The sequence below is a fragment of the Salmo salar genome, chromosome ssa20 (genome assembly GCF_905237065.1).
Source record: "Salmo salar chromosome ssa20, Ssal_v3.1, whole genome shotgun sequence".
NCBI classification, from domain to species: Eukaryota; Metazoa; Chordata; class Actinopteri; order Salmoniformes; family Salmonidae; genus Salmo; species Salmo salar.
In genome coordinates this window covers 38,660,307-38,683,634 of record NC_059461.1, presented here as the reverse complement: position 1 = coordinate 38,683,634, position 23,328 = coordinate 38,660,307, and the positions used below count along the sequence as shown (strand labels likewise).

At 40.4% G+C, this 23,328-nt stretch overlaps 1 protein-coding gene across 9 annotated transcripts; it reads right to left on the bottom strand.

The window, feature by feature from the left end:
• Positions 1-1,233: 1,233 nt before the first annotated feature.
• LOC106580590 (elongation of very long chain fatty acids protein 7) lies at positions 1,234-17,036 on the bottom strand. Of its 9 annotated transcripts, XM_014161820.2 has the most exons (9): positions 8,675-8,879; positions 8,505-8,566; positions 7,437-7,520; positions 6,647-6,837; positions 4,321-4,401; positions 3,801-3,857; positions 3,498-3,603; positions 3,139-3,275; positions 1,234-2,971 (listed from the first exon to the last, which is right to left on the bottom strand). In XM_014161820.2, the coding sequence occupies exons 1-9, from the start codon at positions 8,689-8,691 to the stop codon at positions 2,696-2,698; spliced, it is 1,011 nt and encodes a 336-aa protein (XP_014017295.1). In that variant the 5' UTR covers positions 8,692-8,879; the 3' UTR covers positions 1,234-2,695. The 9 variants fall into 9 exon arrangements, with proteins under 9 accessions (XP_014017295.1, XP_014017297.1, XP_014017300.1 ...); XM_014161822.2 differs by lacking the exons at positions 8,505-8,566; positions 8,675-8,879 and adding an exon at positions 16,899-17,036 and having other exon boundaries at positions 7,437-7,525; XM_014161825.2 differs by lacking the exons at positions 8,505-8,566; positions 8,675-8,879 and adding an exon at positions 16,899-17,036.
• Between the last annotated feature and the right edge of the window lie 6,292 nt (positions 17,037-23,328).

Sequence of the window (23,328 nt, the reverse complement as noted above, 5' to 3'; positions counted from 1 at the left end):
TCACTTTAATAACTCTACCTACATGTACATATTACCTCAACCGGTGCACATTGACTCTGTGCTGGTACCCCCCTGTGTATGGTCTCGCTATTGTTATTTTACTGCTGCTCTTTAATTACTTGTTTGCTTTTATTTCTTATTCTGATCTGTATTTTTTTTAAACTGCATTGTTGGTTAGGGGCTCGTAAGTAAGCATTTCACTGTAAGGTCTACCTGTTGTATTCGGCGCATGTGACTAATAAAATTTGATTTGATTTTGTTTGAGTAGGCTGAGCGAGGTAATTGAAAGTGAAAAAAAATACAACTAAATATAGCTCTCACTCTCTTGCTTAATTTTTTGTTCAAAACTGTTCAACTATTGTCTTCTCTCGCTTTGTCAACTACTCACCACTTTTTATGCAGTGCTAGCTGTATCTTATGCTTTCAGTACTATATTAATTCTCTGATCCTTTGATTGGGTGGACAACATGTTAGTTCATGCTGCAAGGTAGGTAATGGAATGGCATGAAACACATGGAAACCACGTGTTTGGTGTATTTGATACCATTCCGCAACAGCCATTACAACCAGACCGTCCTCTCCAATTAAGTTGCCACCAACCTTCTGTGGGCAGAGACAAACACGAGCCTATTCTAGCATGTATTTGCATATTTCCGTTAGGGAACACCTACTCTGGGAAGTGGAAAGAGTAAAGTCTACAAAAATGTGTCCACTCTGTTCGTAACAGATTTATTTTAGAAACCAAACTGTATTGAGATCAAATGTTTCATCGATTAGCAGAATGTCGTTCATTCTCCCACTTGAGGCCACCAGCTTCCTCTCACCACCATCTTTGGTAGTGAGTGGAAACGCCAACTTTATACATCCGGTGAATTATCGGTCTCATTGTTCTGTGCTTCAGCCATCAGCCAGAGGGAACACTCCTTTTGAAATCAGTGAAAGCTGCCCGCATTGCGTCACGTCCAATGGCAGTGTCCAAACTCAAGGATCGCCAAGGTTGAATTCTCAATGGCTGACGCGCCTTGGCATCTGGTGTGTCAGGTAGAACGTCACATTGATAATGCTGACTTGTAAAAGGTCAAGATTCACCCATTTTAAAGAGTTCTTACTACCACTATCTATCCCGCTTAATAGATGACAGTTAAATATGCTCAAGCAAAGCCTTGAAGGGAATTTCTATCTTTGCTAGGAATTAAGCCCCAGGAATAGAAAAATCACACAGGTGATGTATAATAACAGTATAAAGAGCATTTATTTTTTATCATAAATACAAAATATTACATTTACAAATGACTTTTTATACAGAATTATTGTGGCATCATGTCTGGAGGACACTCATAACTACATCAAGGAGCTGGAGAGGCTGACAAAGGCACTGAACGGTACGTAACCCACGAGGGTAACATCAGCCAATCATTTGCAGATCAGCTAGATCGCTGTTGCTTATTGGACTCAGCCTGCACCCAAGGCACTGGGGTTTTACTACACCTGTGGAGGCCCATCCTACACTCAGCTAATGCTGTGTCCTCAATCACCAGTGGAGCACCAAATGTGAACACTCAATGAGAAAGCCTACTTTAAACTGTCATAAGCACGGCAAGTCATAAGAACTGAACTCAATTTGGAACAGAAGATTTAACGAATATGCATGTAGTGGTAAACAATGGCTACTGTTTTTCAAATATTGTGCCATGCTTGTGACAGAGCTAAAGCTAAACTTGTGCTCTGCTCCGGATCCTGCAAGAACAGTACTGCACTACCTCTTTCCGATCTGGCTTCAAATTCACACCGTCATTTCTGTTGGACATCAATACAGTTTTTAAAGTAGGCGAACAACTAACATCAGGAGCAGGTTGGCGTTGAAGATTTCTCAGCACCAGTAGAGGCTGTGACTCAAACCAGAGAAGTGGGTGAGGAATATACAAGAGAGGGGGTCACCACAAATATGCTCCACTCAGTATGTGAACATCATGTAAACATCAGTTCTTACTGGCACAATGGTTTTCCTGTACCCCTCCACCATTACAGGTGTACTATGGGTAGGGCTCAGAGTTTTTCCCAGCCATGAGACAAGACCCAGGAAATAATTCAGGCCCTAACTGGGAGATGGCCCACATACTCAGACAAAATCGCCCTCAAGGCTAGACTCAATAACATAATATATATATAAATGTTTATAATTAAATGTACAAACAAATGTATAAAAAGTACAGGTATTGAAAAATAAAAAACAGCTGAAAGCAAGGTCACACAGCTGAATCCTACAGCCAAACTAGAGAGGTTCATCACCAATTCTAAACAGCAGAGGAGAACAGGTCATAGGAAGTGTGGGTTATTCAGGCTGGTTTGACAGAACGGTCTCACCATTGGCTAACCTACTAACACTTATCTAGCGTTCAAAATCTGTTTATTAAAAACAGACTCACCCTGAACAGGAAAGTAAAGCACAGGTATAAAAATGGAAAATATGTAATACAAAAGTACAGTACAGCTTTGGGTCAAAGCTTTGAGAGATTGCCTTAGCAGAGAGAACAGAAGAGATCAGAAGGTCCAGAGGATTGGGGTCAATTCTCTTTGAATTCAAAGGTGCACTGACTTTTATATTGGAAATCCATGTCTAATTTCAGTTGCTGAATAGGCTGATATTCAAATACGATCAACCCCCAATCCTTAGCCTGATTTGCTGGACACCCTGTCACTCGTTCTTGTCGTGATGGAAACCATTCCCGTTGGTTATTTCACTATTGTTTTGGCCGTTGGTTTTGTTGTAGGGGTGGGCCCAAGTTTTGGCCTGAAGGACCTTGGGCAGCCTCTTGCCCTTGGTGTAGGCGTGGTACCAGAAGTTGAGGAAGAGGAGGAGAAAGACCAGGCCGTAGAGGCCTATTATGTAGATGAAGATGGGGAACTGGTAGGGACAGTCCTTCATGAAGAAATACTGCCAGATGTGGGTGGTCACCATCACAAACTGGATCTGAGGACAGACAGGAAGGTTATATGTTACTTGTTTTGAACATAAGGAGACCATCCCAAGAGGCCCAACAGAATAATATCCTTGTCCATAAAAACCTATGGGTGGCTCTCTCGTATTGGCTCAAATTCAAGTCCCCCACTAGTGTAGTAGTGAAGTGTGGTACATACCAGCTGAATGGTGGTGAGGTACTTCTTCCACCAGAGGTACTTCTGGTAGGCGGGGCCCAGGGCAGACAGGCCGTAGTAGGAGTACATGATGACATGGACCACACAGTTCAACAGGGCATGGAATGTCCCCTGGCCACCTGGAGAACGACACCAGCAATTAGCAGTCATGATTTGCTGTTCAATAGGGCAATGTTATCCCTAGATGGACAGGTTTTCATGTTCCACTTCCTAAGGAAGATGACCTGCTGAATACTGACATTTTTCTGGGACAGACCATAATTATATAGATCTGGTAGTATGCCCATTTGTAAGTAGTTTAATACATTCATGGGAGTAACTCAAGTTCTTGTCTACTGTACCTGCAGCGAAGCGGACACCAAACCACCAAGTAAAGGGCATTATGGAGTGATGGTAGACATGGAGGAACGTAATCTGGCCGTTCTTCTTCCTCAGAACAAAAAAGATCTGACAGGAGGGAGAAGTCAGCCATTTAACACAGAACAGAACAAGGCTGAAAATGACAGAAGGGGAAAGGGGGACACCTAGTCAGTCGCACAACTGAATGCAGTCAACCAAAATGTGTCTTCCGCATTTAACCCAACCCCTCTGAACAAGCGAGACACAGATAGTCAGAAAGCTGTACTAAAAAAGAACCAACTCACCGTATCAAACATCTCTATGAACTTTGAGAAGTAGTAGAGCCAACACGTCCCTGCCATCTAAGGAGTGAGAGAGGTTATTAGTCACAAGGATAATTACGTTACTTACAGATAAGCAAAACGTGTACCTGTCACAGCACTGAACTTTTAAAGTAAATATGATTTTCCTGTTTTATATGCATTTACACAATATTAGGTTAGAATAATACTGTGAAAATGATTATAATGCCCTTTTAGTGTAAGAGCTGTTTGAAAGACTGCAGGAATAGTCAGCCTGCTTTGGTAGGATGGCCTAACAGGCCTCACCACACAACTAATGATATTATGCAACACAGGAAACGTGGTGTGAATCACTCCTATGGAATGACCTGCTCTCAATGCTTCTTTGTTCCAACAGCTTGTTGGCATGCTAGAGTCAGTGGGGGATTCCACAGGTGAATGGGTGTTCATAAGAAGAGAGGAACGGCCAGTATAAGTTCTCTGCCTGTCTGTTGCAGGTAGAGGCACATTCCACAGCTCTTACCCTCACTGCCTGCGGCGAGTCCGAGTAGTCCACTAGGTCACAGTGGAACGTGTAGCCCGTCCCCCAGCCCGACATCACATACTACAGGAAGAAGAGGCAATGAATTAAAAACCTACTCCAAATCACAACACACTAGTTGTTGCATGGTTCTCCTTTATGCAAAGATTAGACGTCAATAAAAATGTATCATCTTCACACATCCATAAAAATGTATCGTCTTCACACTGAAATTAAAAAAAGTATTACCAATGACACCCCCCTCCCCCAACACACACACACGTTTCTTATTACCAATGACACCCCCCTCCCCCACACACACACGTTTCTTATTACCAATGACACCCCCCTCCCCACACACACACGTTTCTTATTACCAATGACACCCCCCTCCCCACACACACACACACGTTTCTTATTACCAATGACACCCCCCCTCCCCACACACACACTTACACACACCCCACACACACACACACGTTTCTTATTACCAATGACACCCCCCCTCCCCCACACACACACACGTTTCTTATTACCAATGACACCCCCCTCCCCCACACACACACGTTTCTTATTACCAATGACACCCCCCTCCCCCACACACACGTTTCTTATTACCAATGACACCCCCTCCCCCACACACACGTTTCTTATTACCAATGACATCCCCTCCCCCACCCGTTTCTTAATACCAATGACACCCCCCCTCCCCACACACACACACACGTTTCTTATTACCAATGACACCCCCCTCCCCCACACACCATTTCTTCATACCAATGACACCCCCCTCCCCACACACATTTCTTCATACCAATGACACCCCCCCTCCCCACACACATTTCTTAATACCAATGACACCCCCCTCCCCCACACACATTTCTTAATACCAATGACACCCCCCCCCCCCACACACATTTCTTCATACCAATGACACCCCCCCTCCCCACACACATTTCTTCATACCAATGACACCCCCCTCCCCACACACATTTCTTCATACCAATGACACCCCCCTCCCCCACACACATTTCTTAATACCAATGACACCCCCCTCCCCCACGTTTCTTAATACCAAGTACACGTTGGTGTTTGGGTGACAACCATTAAACCTTGACAATCTGACAAACGAGTGGTACAAAAAATACATTTCACTTTATGGCATGTGGATCATGACCTGCATTTCCTGCTCAAGACAGGTTCTGCACACCAGTCAACAGAAAGGAATTTGGCCCAATACACAAGACAAAAAGGCATCCTTTCCTGCTTCCTTGAGGTAAATCACTGATCTGTGCCCCTACAATGAACTAGTGTCAAGCAAAAACCCTCAATCATCTTCCGGTTTCATGCATAAGTTATATGAACGCAGAGGGTGGTGCAGTCTGCCCAACGCATCACCGGGGGCAAACTACCTGCCCTCCAGGACACCTACACCACCTGATGTCAAAGGAAGGCCAAAAAGATCATCAACCACCTGAGCCACGGCCTGTTCACCCCGCTATCATCCAGAAGGCGAGGTCAGTAAAGTTGCATCAAAGCGGGGACAGAGAGACTGAAAAACAGCTTCCATCTCAAGGCCATCAGACTGTTAATTAGCCATCACTAGCCAGCTACCACCCGGTTACTCAACCCTGCACCTTAGAGGCTGCTGCCCTACATAGACTTGGAATCACTGGCCACTTTAATAATGTTTAAATACTGCTTTACTCATCTCATATGTATATACTGTATTCTATTCTACTGTATTTTAGTCAATGCCACTCCGACATTTCTCTCATTCATATACACATACATACACACACACACACACACACACACACACATCTTAATTCCATTATTTTACTTTTAGATGTGTGCATTGTTAGATATTACTGCACTGTAGGATCTAGGAACACAAGCATTTCACTACACCCGCAATAACACCTGCTAAATATGTGTATGTGATTTGATTTTGAACAATTGGTATAAAAACATCTCATGCAAATAAAAAAAGGCTCCGACTATTTTGCGATTTAGTTTGTTTTTCCGCTGACAATGTAATGACCAGAAGAAAATAATTAAGTATGAAATGATGCATCATTGTGATTCTGAAGCATAGCCTTCTTCATAAAACTTCATAACAAACTTCTTCATAACAAACTTCTTCATAACAAACTTCTTCATAACAAACTTCTTCATAACAAACTTCTTCATAACAAACTTCTTCATAACAAACTTGAGAAATCCCAATTGCTTCATTTTTTTGCCGCTCGCCTCACAGACTGTCCTGCTTGACGAGGCAGTATAAAACACTACAGCCTGTCAGAAGTCCATTGAGAAAGAGACCCACCTCATAGCACATGTAGAGGGACAAGGCAACGACGCTGAAGTTGTAGATGATGAGAACTTCTTTGAGGTGGAAGGCCTTGCGTTTCTCCATGAGCCTGGGCCCCAGCCGCGTCACAAAGTAGATGTACGCCACGATTACTACGGTCTGGGGGAGCGGCGATGACATGAGAAACCAGTCTTCTGTCCTGGGGTCTTGACAGCAGAGAAGGGTTGAGTGTATGATTCAATAAAATAAATCAATACATCATGTCATCTAGCCAAGCATTCAACTGAGATGCACCAACAATATGTTTAAGAGGGTAGGTTACAGTTGATTCTCATGGCTTGTAATGATGATCAGCGCTATTTCATCAACCCCAGAAGACCAACCTCCACTAGATACACAGCCAATATCTGTCCACTTCCACCAAGGAACACATAGGAAGAGAATGTTGCATAATGCTTTCATTCGTTATCCTCTGGCTTCTACTGAAAACATACTTTATTTTAAATATATTTTTGTATTTAACTAGGCAAGTCAGTTAAGAACAATTTCTTATTTACAATGACGGCCAACCCCGGACGACGCTGGGCCAATTGTGCGCCGCCCTATGGGACTCCCACTCATGGCTGGATGTGATACAGCCTGGATTCCAACCAGGGACTGTAGTGACACCCCTTGCACTGAGATGCAGTGCCTTAGACTGCTGCGGCACTCGGGAGACCCATTTGCCTAAAACCCATTTGCCTTTTTAACACCAAAACTCAATATATTCATCGTTGTTGCACAGCAGTTAGTGATGGATCCTCACCTGCATTTTTCATGAAGTTCTCATACCAGAGTCCGACCCTGGTCGTTAGATCCCTGAACTCCATGTCTCCCGGAGCTCCTTTAGCTGTTCTGGAGGAAACACACGGGTCATAGGTAAAAGGCCCAATGCAGCTGTTTTCTTTAATCTCAATAATCAAATAATTTATGGCTAACAAAAAACACATTAAGGTAAACCGTTACCTTACTGTGTTCTCAATTAAAATAGTCAAAAATAAACAAAAATGGCTTCTTACAAAGGGCAATTTCTCAAGCAATAATTGTTTTGCTTGGATTGTCTGGGAGTGGTCTCATTTAAAATGGCCTGTTTTCTAAATATCATTATAAACTGGGTGGTTTAAGCCATGAATTCTGATTGGCTGAAGGCCATGGTATATCAGACCGTATACCACGGGTATGACAAAACATTTAGTTATACTGCTCTAATTACGTTGGTAACCAATTTATAATAGCAATAAAGCTCCTTGGGGGTTTGTAGTATATGGCCAATATACCACTCTGCGTTGTGCCTAAGAACAGCCCTTAGCCGTGGTATATTGGCCATAATACCACACCTCCTCTGGCCTTATTGCTCAAGTATACCATTCCCAGGACAACATTCCTGTTGCTAGGGAGGAGGGAAGGTTACACACATTAGATGAGTAATTTAGCAGTTGCTCTTATCCAGAGCGATTTACAGAAGCAATTAGGGTTAAGTGCCTTGCTCTTGGGTACAGACAGATTTTTCACCTAGTCGGCTCTGGGATTCTTTTTGGCTACTGGCTCCTTGCTCTTAACCACAAGGCTACAGACAATAAAGACCAAAACTGAATCGGTGAAATAAAATTGTATTGGTTGCGTAAAAATATTTTGCATATATTATCGCGGGTGTAGGGCTGGGCGGTATAACCTATTTTAATATACACACCGGTATTTATGCACGGACAGGTTTGGGTTTTTACTTTACCTTCTATAACGGTATTTGAATGTTTGGATTGTTAAATGTGCTACGCCGTGTGTAACGTCCATTTTTATAGTTTACTCCGCTCTCCATGCCGCTTGCCACACAGACCTGGTCTCACCCCGTCACTCAAGGAGCGCATGTTGTTGTTGCTTGATCCACTTTCGTTCAGTCTGCAATGTAAATGCAGCACATGCAAACATGATGACACCGATGTTTCCACTTTGATCTGAATATAAATCCCCAGCGTTCTATAATTACAATATTAGTTTGTTTCTTACATCTGCAAACAGCTCATTTGTATTTTCTTAGCAAGTTACGCTAAATCGTGTTAGCCACTAATGCTAATCGCTGACTAGCTACTAAAAGTACTGATACCAGTACTGGTGGAGGCTTAAATCAGCATGTTGTTTGTGCAACAGTATCTTCTAAAACAAAGAGGAATAGGCGAAGCATGCATATCCTGGCTATATGAATAAAGATTTAATGTAGCCAAAGATTATAGGGTCCCCTAGGAAACACTGAATATCAATGTGGTTCCTACCCTGTCACAATAACTCGTCCATGGCATTTTCATTCGTTGTCATGTCAAACACTGTATTCAAAGTGCCCACTATTATTTATATTCTAACTATAGAATAATATTAAACATTACATTTCCATGATTCCAAAAGTTCACACAAGTGTTTTGATCTAAATCGCAATTGCAACATTTGGTTAAAAATAAGGCCTAGTTTTTTTGCCCATATCGTGGCAGTGTGGAAATGATCTCAAATGAGTGCAGGAAATGCAGAAATTGATGGAAATGCAGGAAATTATTTTAGGTTGAAATTGAATTGAACAGTATAAAACAATCAGAATGGAGAAAGACCCATTGAAATCATTTAGAATTATTGATATGCCACCCTAGCACTACTCATAAAGCACATGTAGAACTTTTATTAAATCAAAAACATAAAATACTGTCAAACTTGAAAAATACCATACATGATATTTTGGCCATATCACCCAGCCCTACGCAGGTGTAACGAAAAATGCTTATGTTCCTAGCTCCAACAGTGCAATAATACCTAACAATACACGCAAAAGTCTCTCCTTCCAGTTCTCCGCTGCCAATGACTGGAACGAACTACAAAAACCTCTGAAACACTTATCTCCCTCACTAGCTTTAAGCACCAGCTAGCCCATACAACTACCTCTTCCCCTACTGTATTTATTTATTTAGCTCCTTCGCACCCCATTATTTCTATTTCTACTTTGCACTTTCTTCCACTGCAAATCTACCATTCCAGTGTTTTACTTGCTATATTGTATTTACTTTGCCACCATGGCCTTTTTTTGCCTTTACCTCCCTTCTCACCTCATTTGCTCACATTGTATATAGACTTATTTTTCTACTGTATTATTGACTGTATGCTTGTTTTACTCCATATGTAACTCTGTGTTGTTGTATGTGTCGAACTGCTTTGCTTTATCTTGGCCAGGTCGCAATTGTAAATGAGAACTTGTTCTCAACTTGCCTACCTGGTTAAATAAAGATGAAATAAAATAAAAATAAAATGGACAGTATTGTAATAGAAAAACGTGTATACAGCAGTAGTTATATAGGATGAGCCTTGGCTAGAATACAGTATATACATATGAAGTGGGTAAATCAAGGATAGCTCCCTCCCTGTTAATGGGTAAGGATAAATGCCATGCATTTACAGAGAGAACAGCTACATGCGACGAGCATTTCTATCCTGTCGTCATCATCATCATCATCTCTATTCAATAATACCACAGCCTGAAGACACAGAATGCCAAGCCATGGAACAAAGCTGCATTGTATAACAATTAGGCCAACACTCAACACAACTGGATTGCTGACTGACATGTACACCATGTCCAAGTCAGATTTCCTTTCAAACTGTCTACTGCAAACTAAACCAGTAGATAGCTAAGCCATCATGCCACACATCTTCAAGCAGGAGAGGATGGTTACTTTTATAAACCATGAGATACAATGCTCTTCAAGATTCAGCATAACATGTACTAGCCATTACTTGGGCCTACAAGAAGCCTGCATTTAGACAACCACGTGAAGCAGTCACTTTAAAATTCTAGAGGGGTAGGGCTTTTTGAATAGGAACTTCAGTTTTCTTGATATTCACTAGTATGGGAAATTCCTCCCAGGCCATTCAAATGAAGTGAATAATTGAGTAAAAGGTCTGATTTGTGAGGGGCATCAATAAGAGAAGACAAACTGAACCCATCACTGGGGACACCAACAGATGTAACAATTCTAAAGATCCACACAATGCAAAATCAAATCTGCCTGAAAAATACTTCCAAAGGACAATGTAGTTGACTTTAAAGTATTCCAAAATACCAACAACAAAAAAACACCCAATACATTTACTGAATACAGTATTGTGTGCTGCATGTACAGAAGAGACTTATCTCCATCTCAAACGTGTAAATCAACATCACAGTATACAAGGTGGTTATGAAATCTAACAGACCCGTGTAAAGTTCCAGAGTATTGGATACACAGGGTTATCTGACAAAGCCTACCTCGTGAAACTACCTTAAGAAAGAATGTAAGCTTTAAACAATCAAATGCTGTCTGACTGGTTTATTTTAAGGGAACAGTATACATACAGTAAGAGGGGAAAGGGAGCAGATCCCATTTCAGCACAAACCTCAACCCTATCCAGGGCCTTCTCACACAAGCAAGGGGATGCATGGAACATTCAAAACTAGATTTCCCTATATAAAACATAGATCAGAGTACTAATAAGTCTACAGGATATACCTGACCTGGCTTTAAGTGTTTAAGCACCGAGTTGCCCTGTATAAAACTCAAATCATACGAGTTGAGCCAAGGGCAAATAATGCCTAGTTAAATAAACAAGTCAGTTAAGAACAAATTCTTATTTACAATGATGGCCTACCAAAAGGCCTCCTAAGGGGACGGGGGCTGGGATTAAAAATAAAATAAAAAATACATTTAAAAAAAAAACTACCGTAAACAATAGATCCAAACGCTGAACACATGTCATCATTACCAAATGGCAAAAGATCATAACATAATCAAATAGACTACATGACAAAAAGTATGTGTCGAACATCTCATTTCAAAATCATGGGCATTAATATGGAATTGGTCCCCCCTTCGCTGCCATAACACACAATAAACCATGACAAAATATCACATTTGCAAAAGTAGTCAGACCCTTTACTCAATACTTTGCAGAAGCACCTTTGGCAGCGATTACAGCCTCAAGTCTTCTTGAGGGGGAGTTTCTCCCGTTCTTCTCAAGCTCTGTCAGGTTGGATGGGGAGCGTCGCTGCACAGCTATTTTCAGGTCTCTCCAGAGATGTTCGATAGGGTTCAAGTCTGGGCCACTCAAGGACATTCAGAAATGCAACCCTAGCGTTGTCTTGGCTGTGTGGTTAGGGTTGTTGTCCTGTTGGAAGGTGAACGTTTGCCCCCAGTCGAAGGTCCTGAACACTCTGGAGCAAGGATCTCTCTGTACTTGACTCCATTCATCTTTCCCTCAATCCTGACTAGTCTCCCAGACCCTGCCACTGAAAAACATCCCCACAGCATGATGCTGCCACCGCCATGCTTCACCGTAGGGACGGTGCCTGGTTTCCTCCAGATGTGATGCTTGGCATTCAGGCTAAAGAGTTCATTCTTGGTTTCATCAGACCAGAGAAACTTGTTTCTCAGGGTCTGAATGCTTTAGGTGACTTTTGGCAAACTCCAAGCGGATTGTCATGTGCATTTTACTGAGGAGTGGCTTCTGTCTGGCCACTCTACCATAAAGGCCTGATTGGTGGAGTTCTGCAGAGATGGTTGTCCTTCTGGAAAGTTCTCCCATCTCCACTGAGGATCGCTGTCAGATTTACCATTGAGTTCTTGGTCACCTCCCTGACCAAGGACCTTTCTCCACCGATTGCTCAGTTTGGCCGGGTGGCCAGCTCTAGGACGAGTCTTGGTGGTTCCAAACTTCTTCCATTTAAGAATGATGGAGGCCACTGTGTTCTTGGGGACCTTCAATGCTGCAGAAATGTTTTGGTACCCTTCCCCAGATCTGTGTCAACACAATCCTGTCTCGGAGCTCTACGCTACGGACAATTCCTTTGACCTCATGGCTTGGTTTTTGCTCTGACATGCACTGTCAACTGTGTGAACTTATATAGACAGGTGTGTGCGCCTTTCCAAATCATGTCCAACCAAATTGTAAAAACATCAAGGATGATCAATGGAAACAGGATGCACCGGAGCGCAACTTCAAGTCTCAAAGCAAAGGGTCTGAATACTTATTTTTTATAAATTTGCAAACATTTCTAAAAAACCTGTTTTCACTTTGTCATTATGGGGTATTGTGTGTAGATCGAAAATGTTTTATTTAATCAATTTTAGAATAAGGCTGTAACGTAACAAAATGTGGAAAAGTCAAGGGGTCTGAATACTTTCCGGATGCAGCGTATAGTGTAGTAGGTGATTACTTGAGATAATACACTACATGGATCTACACATGGCACTTTACAGGTCAGATCATGCAAGTTTCTCTTTTGACCAATAAGGCATGGTGTCTTGACACCACACAAGAGGATAGCACTCTGGTCTGAGTCATTCAAAACCTTGGTTGACATGGTGACCCCATTAGATGCACACTTACGCACGCTTTGACATGTTTGTTTCAGTTTATGCAACTCTGGACACACCATTCCTGTCTGACAGCTCCCATACTGATGAAGCATCAAACATACCCAATTAAACTACAGTACTTCAAATAGACAAATGACTACGTCATGGCCGAAGAACACCAGAGGAAACACCTTGAGTTCTACTGAGGGAAGAAGTTGAAGACTACTCAGAACAGATTTACCCTGAGTGAGAGATCTGACTACAGTTTAAATACAGGACTGGGTTGGTGAAAGGAGGAACCCTTACTTTCAACTCTCCAGACATGTAAAATAAGTGATTATGTCAAGGGTGAATGCATTTTTTAAGCATTCCAATGGGCCCAGAAGACCCCATCAATCAGGTTACACAAAGGATTTCAGTCATCCATCCCAGTAGTAACTCATCAGTCAAGACTCATCGCACATCACCCCCCCCCCCCAGTTCACACAACAGGTTCGACATGGTAAAGGTAACCTCCACAATTATTGGCACCCTTGATAAAGATGAGCCAAAATAAATACTGTATAAAACAAATATTACACTATAGTGTATGCTCACAAAAATGTCAATTATTGGCAGGCTGAAAGGTTATTATTAATGCAATCAAACAAAATCTGCATTAATTCTACTTGTTCTTCTCAGCTTATAGGAAAATACCACACGACCAAAAGTATGTGGACACCTGCTCGTCGAACAGCTCATTCCAAAATCATGGGCATTAATATGGAGTTGGTCCACTCCTTTGCCGCTATAACAGCCTCCACTATTCTGGGAAGGCTTTCAACTAGATGTTGGAACATTTATGTGGGGACTTGCTTCCTTTCGGCCACAAGAGCATTAGTAAGGTGGGGCATTGATGTTGGGCGATTAGGCCTGGCTCGCAATCTGCGCTCCAATTCATCCCAAAGGTGTTCGATGGGGTTGAGGTCAGGGCTCTGTGCAGGCCAGTCAAGTTCTTCCACACCGATCTCAACAAACAATTTCTGTACCTCGCTTTGTGCACAGGGGCATTGTCATGCTGAAACAGGAAAGGTCCTTCCCCAAACTGTTGCCACAAAGTTGGAAGCACAGAATCGTCTAGAATGTCATTGTATGCTGTAGCGTTAAGATTTCCCTTTACTGGAACTAGGGGTCCTAGCCCGAACCATGAAAAACTGCCCCAGACCATTATTCCTCCTCCACCAATCTTTACAGTTGGCACTATACATTGGGACAGGTAGCATTCTCCTGGCATCCGCCAAACCCAGATTTGTCTGTCAGACTGCCAGGTGGTGAAGCGTGATTCATCACTCCAGAGAAAGCGTTTCCACTGTTCCTGAGTCTAATGGCGGCGAGCTTTACACCACTCTAGCCGACGCTTGGTATTGCGCATGGTGATCTTAGGCTTGTGCGGCTGCTCGGCCATGGAAACACTTCTCATGAAGCTCCTGGCCAACATTTCTTGTGCTGACGTTACGTCCAGAGGCAGTTTGGAACTAGTGAGTGTTACAACCTAAGTGTCTGGTTAGACTGTAAGCTCTCCTTCCAGACTCACATCAAACATCTCCAATCCAAAGTTAAATCTAGAATTGGCTTCCTATTTCGCAACAAAGCATCCTTCACTCATGCTGCCAAACATACCCTCGTAAAACTGACACCGACTTTGGCGATGTCATTTACAAAATAGCCTCCAATACCCTAATCAATAAACTGGATGCAGTCTATCACAGTGCCATCCGTTTTGTCACCAAAGCCCCATATACTACCCACCACTGCGACCTGTACGCTCTCGTTGGCTGGCCCTCGCTTCATACTCATCGCCAAACCCACTGGCTCCAGGTCATCTACAAGACCCTGCTAGGTAAAGTCCCCCCTTATCTCCGCTCACTGGTCACCATAGCAGCACCCACTGTATTTATTTATTTTGCTCCTTCACACCCCATTATTTCTATTTCTACTTTGCACTTTCTTCCACTGCAAATCTACCATTCCAGTGTTTTACTTGCTATATTGTATTTACTTTGCCACCATGGCCTTTTTTTGCCTTTACCTCCCTTATCTCACCTCATTTGCTCACATTGTATATAGACTTATTTTTCTAATGTATTATTGACTGTATGTTTGTTTGACTCCATGTGTAACTCTGTGTTGTTGTATGTGTCGAACTGCTTTGCTTTATCTTGGCCAAGTCGCAATTGTAAATGAGAACTTGTTCTCAACTTGCCTACCTTGTTAAATAAAGGTGAAATAAATAAACAAACAACCGAGCGATTCAGTACTTAGCGGTCCCGTTCTGTGAGCTTGTGTGGCCTACCACTTCATGGCCGAGCTGTTGTTGCTTCTAGACATTTCTACTTCACAATAACAGCACTTACAGTTGAGTGGGGCAGCTCTAGCAGGGCAGACATTTTACGAACTGACTTGTTGGAAAGGTGGCATCCTATGACGGTACCACGTTGAGTCACTGAGCTCTTCAGTAAGGCCATTCTACTGCCAATGTCTGTCTATGGTGATTGCATGGCTGTGAGCTAGATTGTATATACCGGTCAGCATGGTTGAGGTTGAATTAGCCAAATCCACATACTTTTGGACATGCTGTATCCAGACACTCTGCGGTATATCGGCTAGTTGGAGAATCACAGTACTTGGTCACATCTTGGGGTCACCAAGTTTGTTAATCCACAATTAGATGCCACCTGCCAATAGGCTCTTTAGAAGGGTTGCCAGAATAAAAAAAAACTTTTGTTGAGAGGAACCAACAAAGGTAAACACCTGTAGCTTGTTAAACAGTATTGGTAATGTAGACTGGAACCAGGCGCTATGGACAATTTTATGAGACGAAAATAGAGGTCTTTGGGGGCAATCTAATCCATAAACACAGACTGAAGGATATCAATAATCTGGGAAGATTCTGGATGGAGGAATTGTATTATATATGACCCACCCAAATGTGTTCTCCAATATCAGAACATATAGAAAAAGGCTCAGTGCCATTTTCCTTGAAAGGAGAGGGTGCACAAAATATTTTTCTAAAACTGGGGTACCAAGAATTGACATCTTTTTGGCAGAAAAGTATTACTTAAATATCTTTCTGAACAATAACGATTATCATTGTTTGGAGAATACAATATAGCTCAGTATTTCTATTGTAGGCCTAGTCTTTGCTAATCTTTATCAGTGTTATAAAGTCGGATATAGTCTCCATTTGTTTCTGCACTAGACAAGAAATTCGCAGCTAGATAGCAAGGTAATGTGCAACACCTGAATTAGAAAACTGGGCTCGAGGAGAAAATACCAATAAAAAGGCCCACCGATGATCATTTGCCACAACGTTTATCAAACTCCTAATTTCCCACAGCAATGGGTTGTGATTTGAGAATTATGCGCCACACTCTCGACATTACATCTAAAATAAATTAGGGAAGCAAGATTACAAAAGTATTTAATTTAGTAAAATAAATGTTTCCTCCCTTATCGCCGCCCCTGAAGACCGGGTTAGATTCAACAGCCGATTGAAAGGAACGAGACCTGATAAAAACAGGAATCTTTCAGGGCTGCAGCAGGACAGACCAGGAATCTCAACAGGTGCAAAGATGGATGCCGTATAACACGGACTTCAAGCAAATCCCTTCAACCTCAGTTTACACTTAAGAGAAAATGCCGGACAATGTGTGACAAAAAAGAATAAGTGTGAGGCGTTTAGCCTACTGTATATAGTCTACGTTAATGACACTTTCATCCTGCTGAGACTGCGTACACAAACAAGGCAGAAGTTGTTATTATTCAGTGTATGAATAATGTAGCAACACAATATGGTATAGGCTACCGTAAAATAATTCACAAACCTCCAATACTGTGAGAGAAGTATCCTACTCGGTCTTGTTACTACTCCGGCTCAGCTGTAAGCAACTGACGACAGGTGTGTCAAATGTAATTTTCAGGGAGTCGCTTCCCTACTGTGCAACTGCCGTCCAATGAGTGAGTTATATTAACTTGAAGCGCGGGGCACCGGTCTATGGCCCTTGACGTGAATGGGCAAAATCGGTGAGGGAGGAGCGCTGCTCAGTCATGTTGTCAAGATGGCAGTATACTACATATCGTCCAGAAACATAAAACATATATTTTCCATAAAAAAATATGTTTGAATTTTCAAATTCATTTTCATTGGGAGGCAGATAAAGCGTGTTCATCAAAAGCAATCACTTTTGTATGTGAAAACACATGCACACACATACATACATACATACATACATACATACATACATACATACATACATACATACATACATACATTTAAAAATATATATATATATTTCCTGTATTACCCTCCAACCCCTCCCCCAATTGGAGCAAACTAGTGAACAACAACGCTTAGGCTTGTATTTCCAGTTTATACATACATTTTATGGACACCGTCTATTTTACAATATATATATATATATATATATATATTTTAACTCTTGTCCTTCCTCTACCTTCAACCTCTCCCATATATTTATGATGTCCATCCGATTTGATTTCCATTTGCCACATCTTTCAAACTGTACTCTTTCTAAAAAGTTCCTAACATATATACGTTTTACGGGCACCGTATGTTTTATATTAGTTATCTTGTTGTTATTAGTCTCAACATTCAGCTCCATCAACCCCTCCCATTTATCTCTTAACACCATCCATATTGGATTTCTATTTGCCATATATTTTTCAACTGTGCTGTTTCGCAAAAGCTCTGAACCTTTCCATTGTCATTGTTTCTAAAGATTGTAAATTGAAAATATATTTTTTTGCTAAAAGTATTATTTTATTATTGATCGATTGACTATGACTTTTCAGATCGCCCAGTAATGCTATCTGCAGGGTTAGCGCCAGGTAAATATTGCAATACTTCAGCCCTTCCTGGAGGGCTGAACAAGCTACATATGGACAGTACCAAAACAAACAATCTAATGATTCTGCCTCTTCGCAGCAAATACTGCAGAGCTGGGAAGGTTGTATCCGCCATATAAATAACATTCTTTTGGTTGCAAGAATTCTGTATATTATTATTTGACCCTGAACATCTTTGCCATGTTCTGTTATAATCTCCACCCGGCACAGCCAGAAGAGGACTGGCCACTGCTCATTGCCTGGTTTCTCTCTAGGTTTCTTTCTAGGTTTTGGCCTTTCTAGGGAGTTTTTCCTAGCCACCGTGATTCTACACCTGCATTGCTTGCTGTTCGGGGTTTTAGGCTGGGTTTCTGTACAGCACTGATATACCAGCTGATGTAAGAAGGACTTTATAAATACATTTGATTTGTATAATAATTTAAATAGAAAAATTCAAAGTTTGGACTCCGACGTCATTTTGCTTATCAGTTCATAAACCATGTGCCATGGAATCAGTACTCAAAAATCTCTTCCCAACTATATTGAAATCTATATGGCACTGCTATACCATTTTACACTGGTATACTTTTTCTTTTGTCACAATTTTCTTTAACCAATTATGGCCTTTAATGCAGGGCCGACAGACTTGTTCCTTACTTTTTCCCCTTCCACTTTCCTCTTCCATTTTTGCAGTCATTTCACAATTAGTTGGTTGTAATTGTAAAACATTTCCATGTTTTAGTCGTATTTATAACATCATTTACGAAATTATTTTTTGAAAGAATGTTTAAAAAAGGTCATGTTTTTTTTATTTTTTATATCAATTAGTATATTTGAGTCCAACCACAATATTTGTTGAATTATTTGTCTTTTCTGGTGGATTAAATTGAAATTGCAATCAACTTTCTATGGCTTGTTTTAAAAATAGCAATATTTTGGAGATGATTTCCTTTTCAAATAACTGAAAGTGAGTAGGTGTAATCTGAATAAAAGGAAAAATGCATTTCTTGAACATAGGGTGAAACATTCTTACTAATTTGCTAGAGAACCAGTTCGGATTTAAGTAACACTTTTGTATGACTGAAGCCTTTAGTGAGAGGTCTAATGCTTTAATAATTTCTGCCCTCCGAATTGATATTTATTATAAACAGGCCCGTTTAATTTTGTCTGGCTTGCCGTTCCAAATAAAATGTCATCTTCTTTTCTTATATAATAAAAAAAAAGTTCACGAGGTGTAGACAAGACCATAAGCAAATAGGTAAACTGGAATATGACTAAAGAGTTAAGCAGGGTGATTTTTCCACAAATAGAAAGGTATTTACCTTTCCATGGTAGCAAGATCTTATCTATTTTTGCTAACTTTCTATTAAAATGTATTGGAAAGAGATCATTTATTTATTTCGGGATATGTATACCGAGTATATCCACATCACCGTCAGACCATTTTATTGGTAAACAACATGGTAAAGTAAAAGTAGTATTTTTTTGTGATCCAATACGTAATATAGTACATTTATCATGATTTGGTTGTAATCCAGAGAGGTTAGAACAATTATCTAGATCCTCTATAAGACTGTGGAGTGATCCAAGTTGTGGATTTAAAAGAAAACATGAATCATCAGTTTTCAATGACACCTTTGTTTTAAGCCCTGTATTTCTAATCCCTTGATATTATTGTTGGATCTGATTTTAATAGCTAACATTTCGATAGCCATAATAAATAGATATGCCGATAGTGGACAGCCTTGTTTTACTCCTCTTGACAGTTTAAAACTTTCTGAGAAGTAGCCATTATTAACTATTTTATACCTAGGGTTACTATACATGATTTTAACCCATTTTATGAGAGATCCTCCAAAATTGAACTGTTCCAGGCATTTATATATAAACTCCAGTCATACTTTATCAAAAGCCTTTTCAAAGTCTGCTATGAATAGCAGGCCTGGTTTCCCAGATTTTTCATAGTGTTCTATTGTTTCTAGTACTTGCCTTATGTTATCTACAATGTATGTCCATGTAAAAAACCTGTCTGATTAGAATGAATAATGTCTGACAATACCTTTTTAATTCTATGAGCTATACATTTTGCATTGCAACACTGAAGTGTAAGGGGACTCCAATTTTTTTAATGAACTGATTCTTTATATTTCCCACTTGTATCCTGTTTCAGTAATAATGAAATCAGACCGTTTTGGGTGTCTGATAATCTACCATTTACAAAGGAGTGGTTATAACGGTCCTCATACCTCAACTGGTATGTCATCCAGCCCTGGAGTTTTCCCGGACTTAAAGGCTTTAATTGCATCAAGATGTTCCTCCTCTGTAATTTCACCTTCACATGAGTCTTTCTGTATGGCTGTTAATTTGACAAATTTAATAGAAAAAAATTGTTTTGGTTAGAGGAGATGGTTTAGACTGAAACGAAAGCATATGGTTAAAATACATTGCTTCCTCTTTCAAAATATAATTTGGTGAATCATGGGTAACTCCGTCATTTGTAACAAGTTTCAGTAAATTCTTTTTGGTAGCATTTCTATGTTAAAGATAAAAAATAATTTCCCCCCATATTCCATCCAGGTTGCTTTATTATTATCCTCCATTTCTTTTTATTTTTCCTCTAACTTATTCTTAACCTCTATGGTACATTTTTTATTGCTATCTATCTGTTCTGATAGACCTATTTCCTTTGTTAGTATGGACTCCATTGATCTAAATTGCTTTTGGTTTAGAGATTAGTACTGAATTGCATGGCCTCTAAATGCACATTTAAAAGTGTCCCATACAATAAGCGGATTTGCTGTACCAATGTTATGTCAGAAAAATTCAGTTATAAATTCCTATGTCCTAGTTAAAAACAAGTTATCATCCAATAGGCTTTGATGAAATTTCCAATATCCCTGCCCACGTGGAAATTCAGGTAGAGTAATGTATATGCCAATTATCTGATGGTCCGACCACATTCTATCCCCTATCAACACTTTTTTCACTTTTGGTGCCAATGAGAATGACATAAGAAAGAAGTCAAGATGACTAGCTTGATTGAGCCTCCGCCATGTACTGTATATCTCACTAGGTCAGGATATTTAAGCCTTCAAATATCCACTAGTTCCAATATATCCATGCCATTAATGAATGATTTCCTTAAGAGCATGAGGGTGATCGTTTGTAGTGTAATTTCCTTTACGGTCCATTGGGATATTTAAAACAGTATTATAATCTCCCACCATAATAATAGTCTTGTATTGCTTGCAGGGTTAATTATATATATTTTCAAAGAAGCGTGGATCATCATTGTTTGGTCCGTAAACGTTAATGAGCCATATCTGTTTATGGTTCAATAACATATTTAAAATCGTCCATCTACCTTGCGGATCTGTTTGGACTATTTGCACATTCGGATCAAAATTACTGTTAATTATTTTCATCACCCCTTTTGAGTTTCTTTGCCCATGGGAGAAGTATATTTCACCCCCCAGTCCATTTTCCACTCACCATCTAAAATTGTTGAATGAGTTTCCTGTAAACAATATATATTATATTCCTTCTCTTTGAGCCAGGTAAATATTGTTTTTATTTTCTTATTATCTGCTAAGCCATTACTATTATAACTGGCTAGACTTATTTCACCATAATGAGATACAAGATTCAAATCTATTCATCATAATATATGTTTGTAAATTTACCATTAAAAAGTACCATAGTGATTGAGTATCCATAATGCTACTAAGTAACCCTCCAATTGTTCTCCTCTACTCCACCCACCAAAGCCCCTCCCAAGTTGGGTTGTCATCCCAGTGACCAGCAGACCACACGTCCCCCCAGATCCCTAGGCCCTCGAAAGTCCAGGAACCATCCTTCGAAAAGAGCACACAGTGCCACCCACAGAACAGAAGCTGATCAACTGCAAAAAGTATTTCCAATGACCTCACCTCAATCTGCTTTATATATTGCTATTAAAAAAATATATACACTACCGTTCAAAAGTTTTGGGTCACTTAGAAATGTCCTTGTTTTTGAAAGAAAAGCAATTTTTTTTGTTCATTAACATCAAATTGATCAGAAATACAGTGTAGACATTGTTAATGTTGTAACTGACTATTGTAGCTGGAAACGGATGATTATTAATGGAATATCTACATAGACGTACAGAGGCCCATTATCAGCAACCATCACTCCTGTGTTTCAATGGCACGTTGTGTTAGCTAATCCAAGTTTATCATTTTAAAAGGCTAATTGATCATTAGAAAACCCTTTTGCAATTATGTTAGCACAGCTGAAAACTGTTGTGCTGATTAAAGAGGCAATAAAACTGGCCTTCTTTAGACTAGTTGAGTATCTGGAGCATCAGCATTTGTGGGTTTGATTACAGGCTCAAAATGGCCAGAAACAAATAACTTTCTTGTGAAACTTGTCAGTCTATTCTTGTTCTGCGAAATGAAGGTTATTCCATGCGAGAAATTACCAAGAAACTGAAGATCTCGTACAACGCTGTCTACTACTCCCTTCACAGAACAGCGCAAACTCTCTAACCAGAAGAGAAAGAGGAGTGGTAGGCCCCGGTGCACAACTGAGCAAGAGGATAATTACATTAGAGTGTCTAGTTTGAGAAACAGGCACCTCACAAGTCCTTAACTGGCAGCTTCATTAAATAGTATCTGCAAAACACCAGTCTCAACATCAACAGTGAAGAGGCGACTCTGGGATGCTGGCCTTCTAGGCAGAGTTCCTCTGTCCAATGTCTGTGTTCTTTTGCCCATCTTAATCATTTGTTTTTATTGGCCAGTCTGAGATATGGCTATTTCTTTGCAACTCTGCCTAAAAGGCCAGCATCCCAGAGTAGCCTCTTCACTGTTGACATTGTGTCACGGTTGTCGTAGGTTAAAGTGTAACAAGACGCAGCGTGGAAATGTGCACTCATCTTCTTTTTATTTAAAAATCAGGTAAACCAAAATAAATACATACACAAAAAAACCACAACGACAAAATAACAGGCCGGTAAGGCACAGAGCTATACACAGCACAATCTCCCACAAAATACAAACACATACCTATTTATAGGACCCTCAATCAGAGGCAATAAGAAAACACCTGCCTCCAATTGAGAGTCCAACCCCCAATTACCTAAACATAGAAATACAAATGACTAGACTAAACATAGAAATACATAAACATAGAACATTGCCCAAAACCCAGAATAATAAATCAAACACCCCACTAAACACACAACCACCCCAAACCACATAAAACAAATACCCCCTGCCACGTCCTGACCAAACTACAATAACAAATAACCCTATTACTGGTCAGGACGTGACACGTTGAGACTGGTGTTTTGTGGGTACTATTTATTTCTAAGTGACCCCAAACTTTTGAAAGGTAGTATATATATATATATATATATATATATAT

What these genes read in the sequence shown, in the direction of transcription:
- LOC106580590 (XM_014161820.2), bottom strand. An exon ending in GAACTTCATGAAAAATGCAG is followed by an intron (nt 6,838 to 7,436) that starts GTGAGGATCCAT and finishes TCTGCTGTCAAG; the next exon opens with ACCCCAGGACAGAAGACTGG. An exon ending in TGGTGTCCGCTTCGCTGCAG is followed by an intron (nt 3,276 to 3,497) that starts GTACAGTAGACA and finishes GTCGTTCTCCAG; the next exon opens with GTGGCCAGGGGACATTCCAT.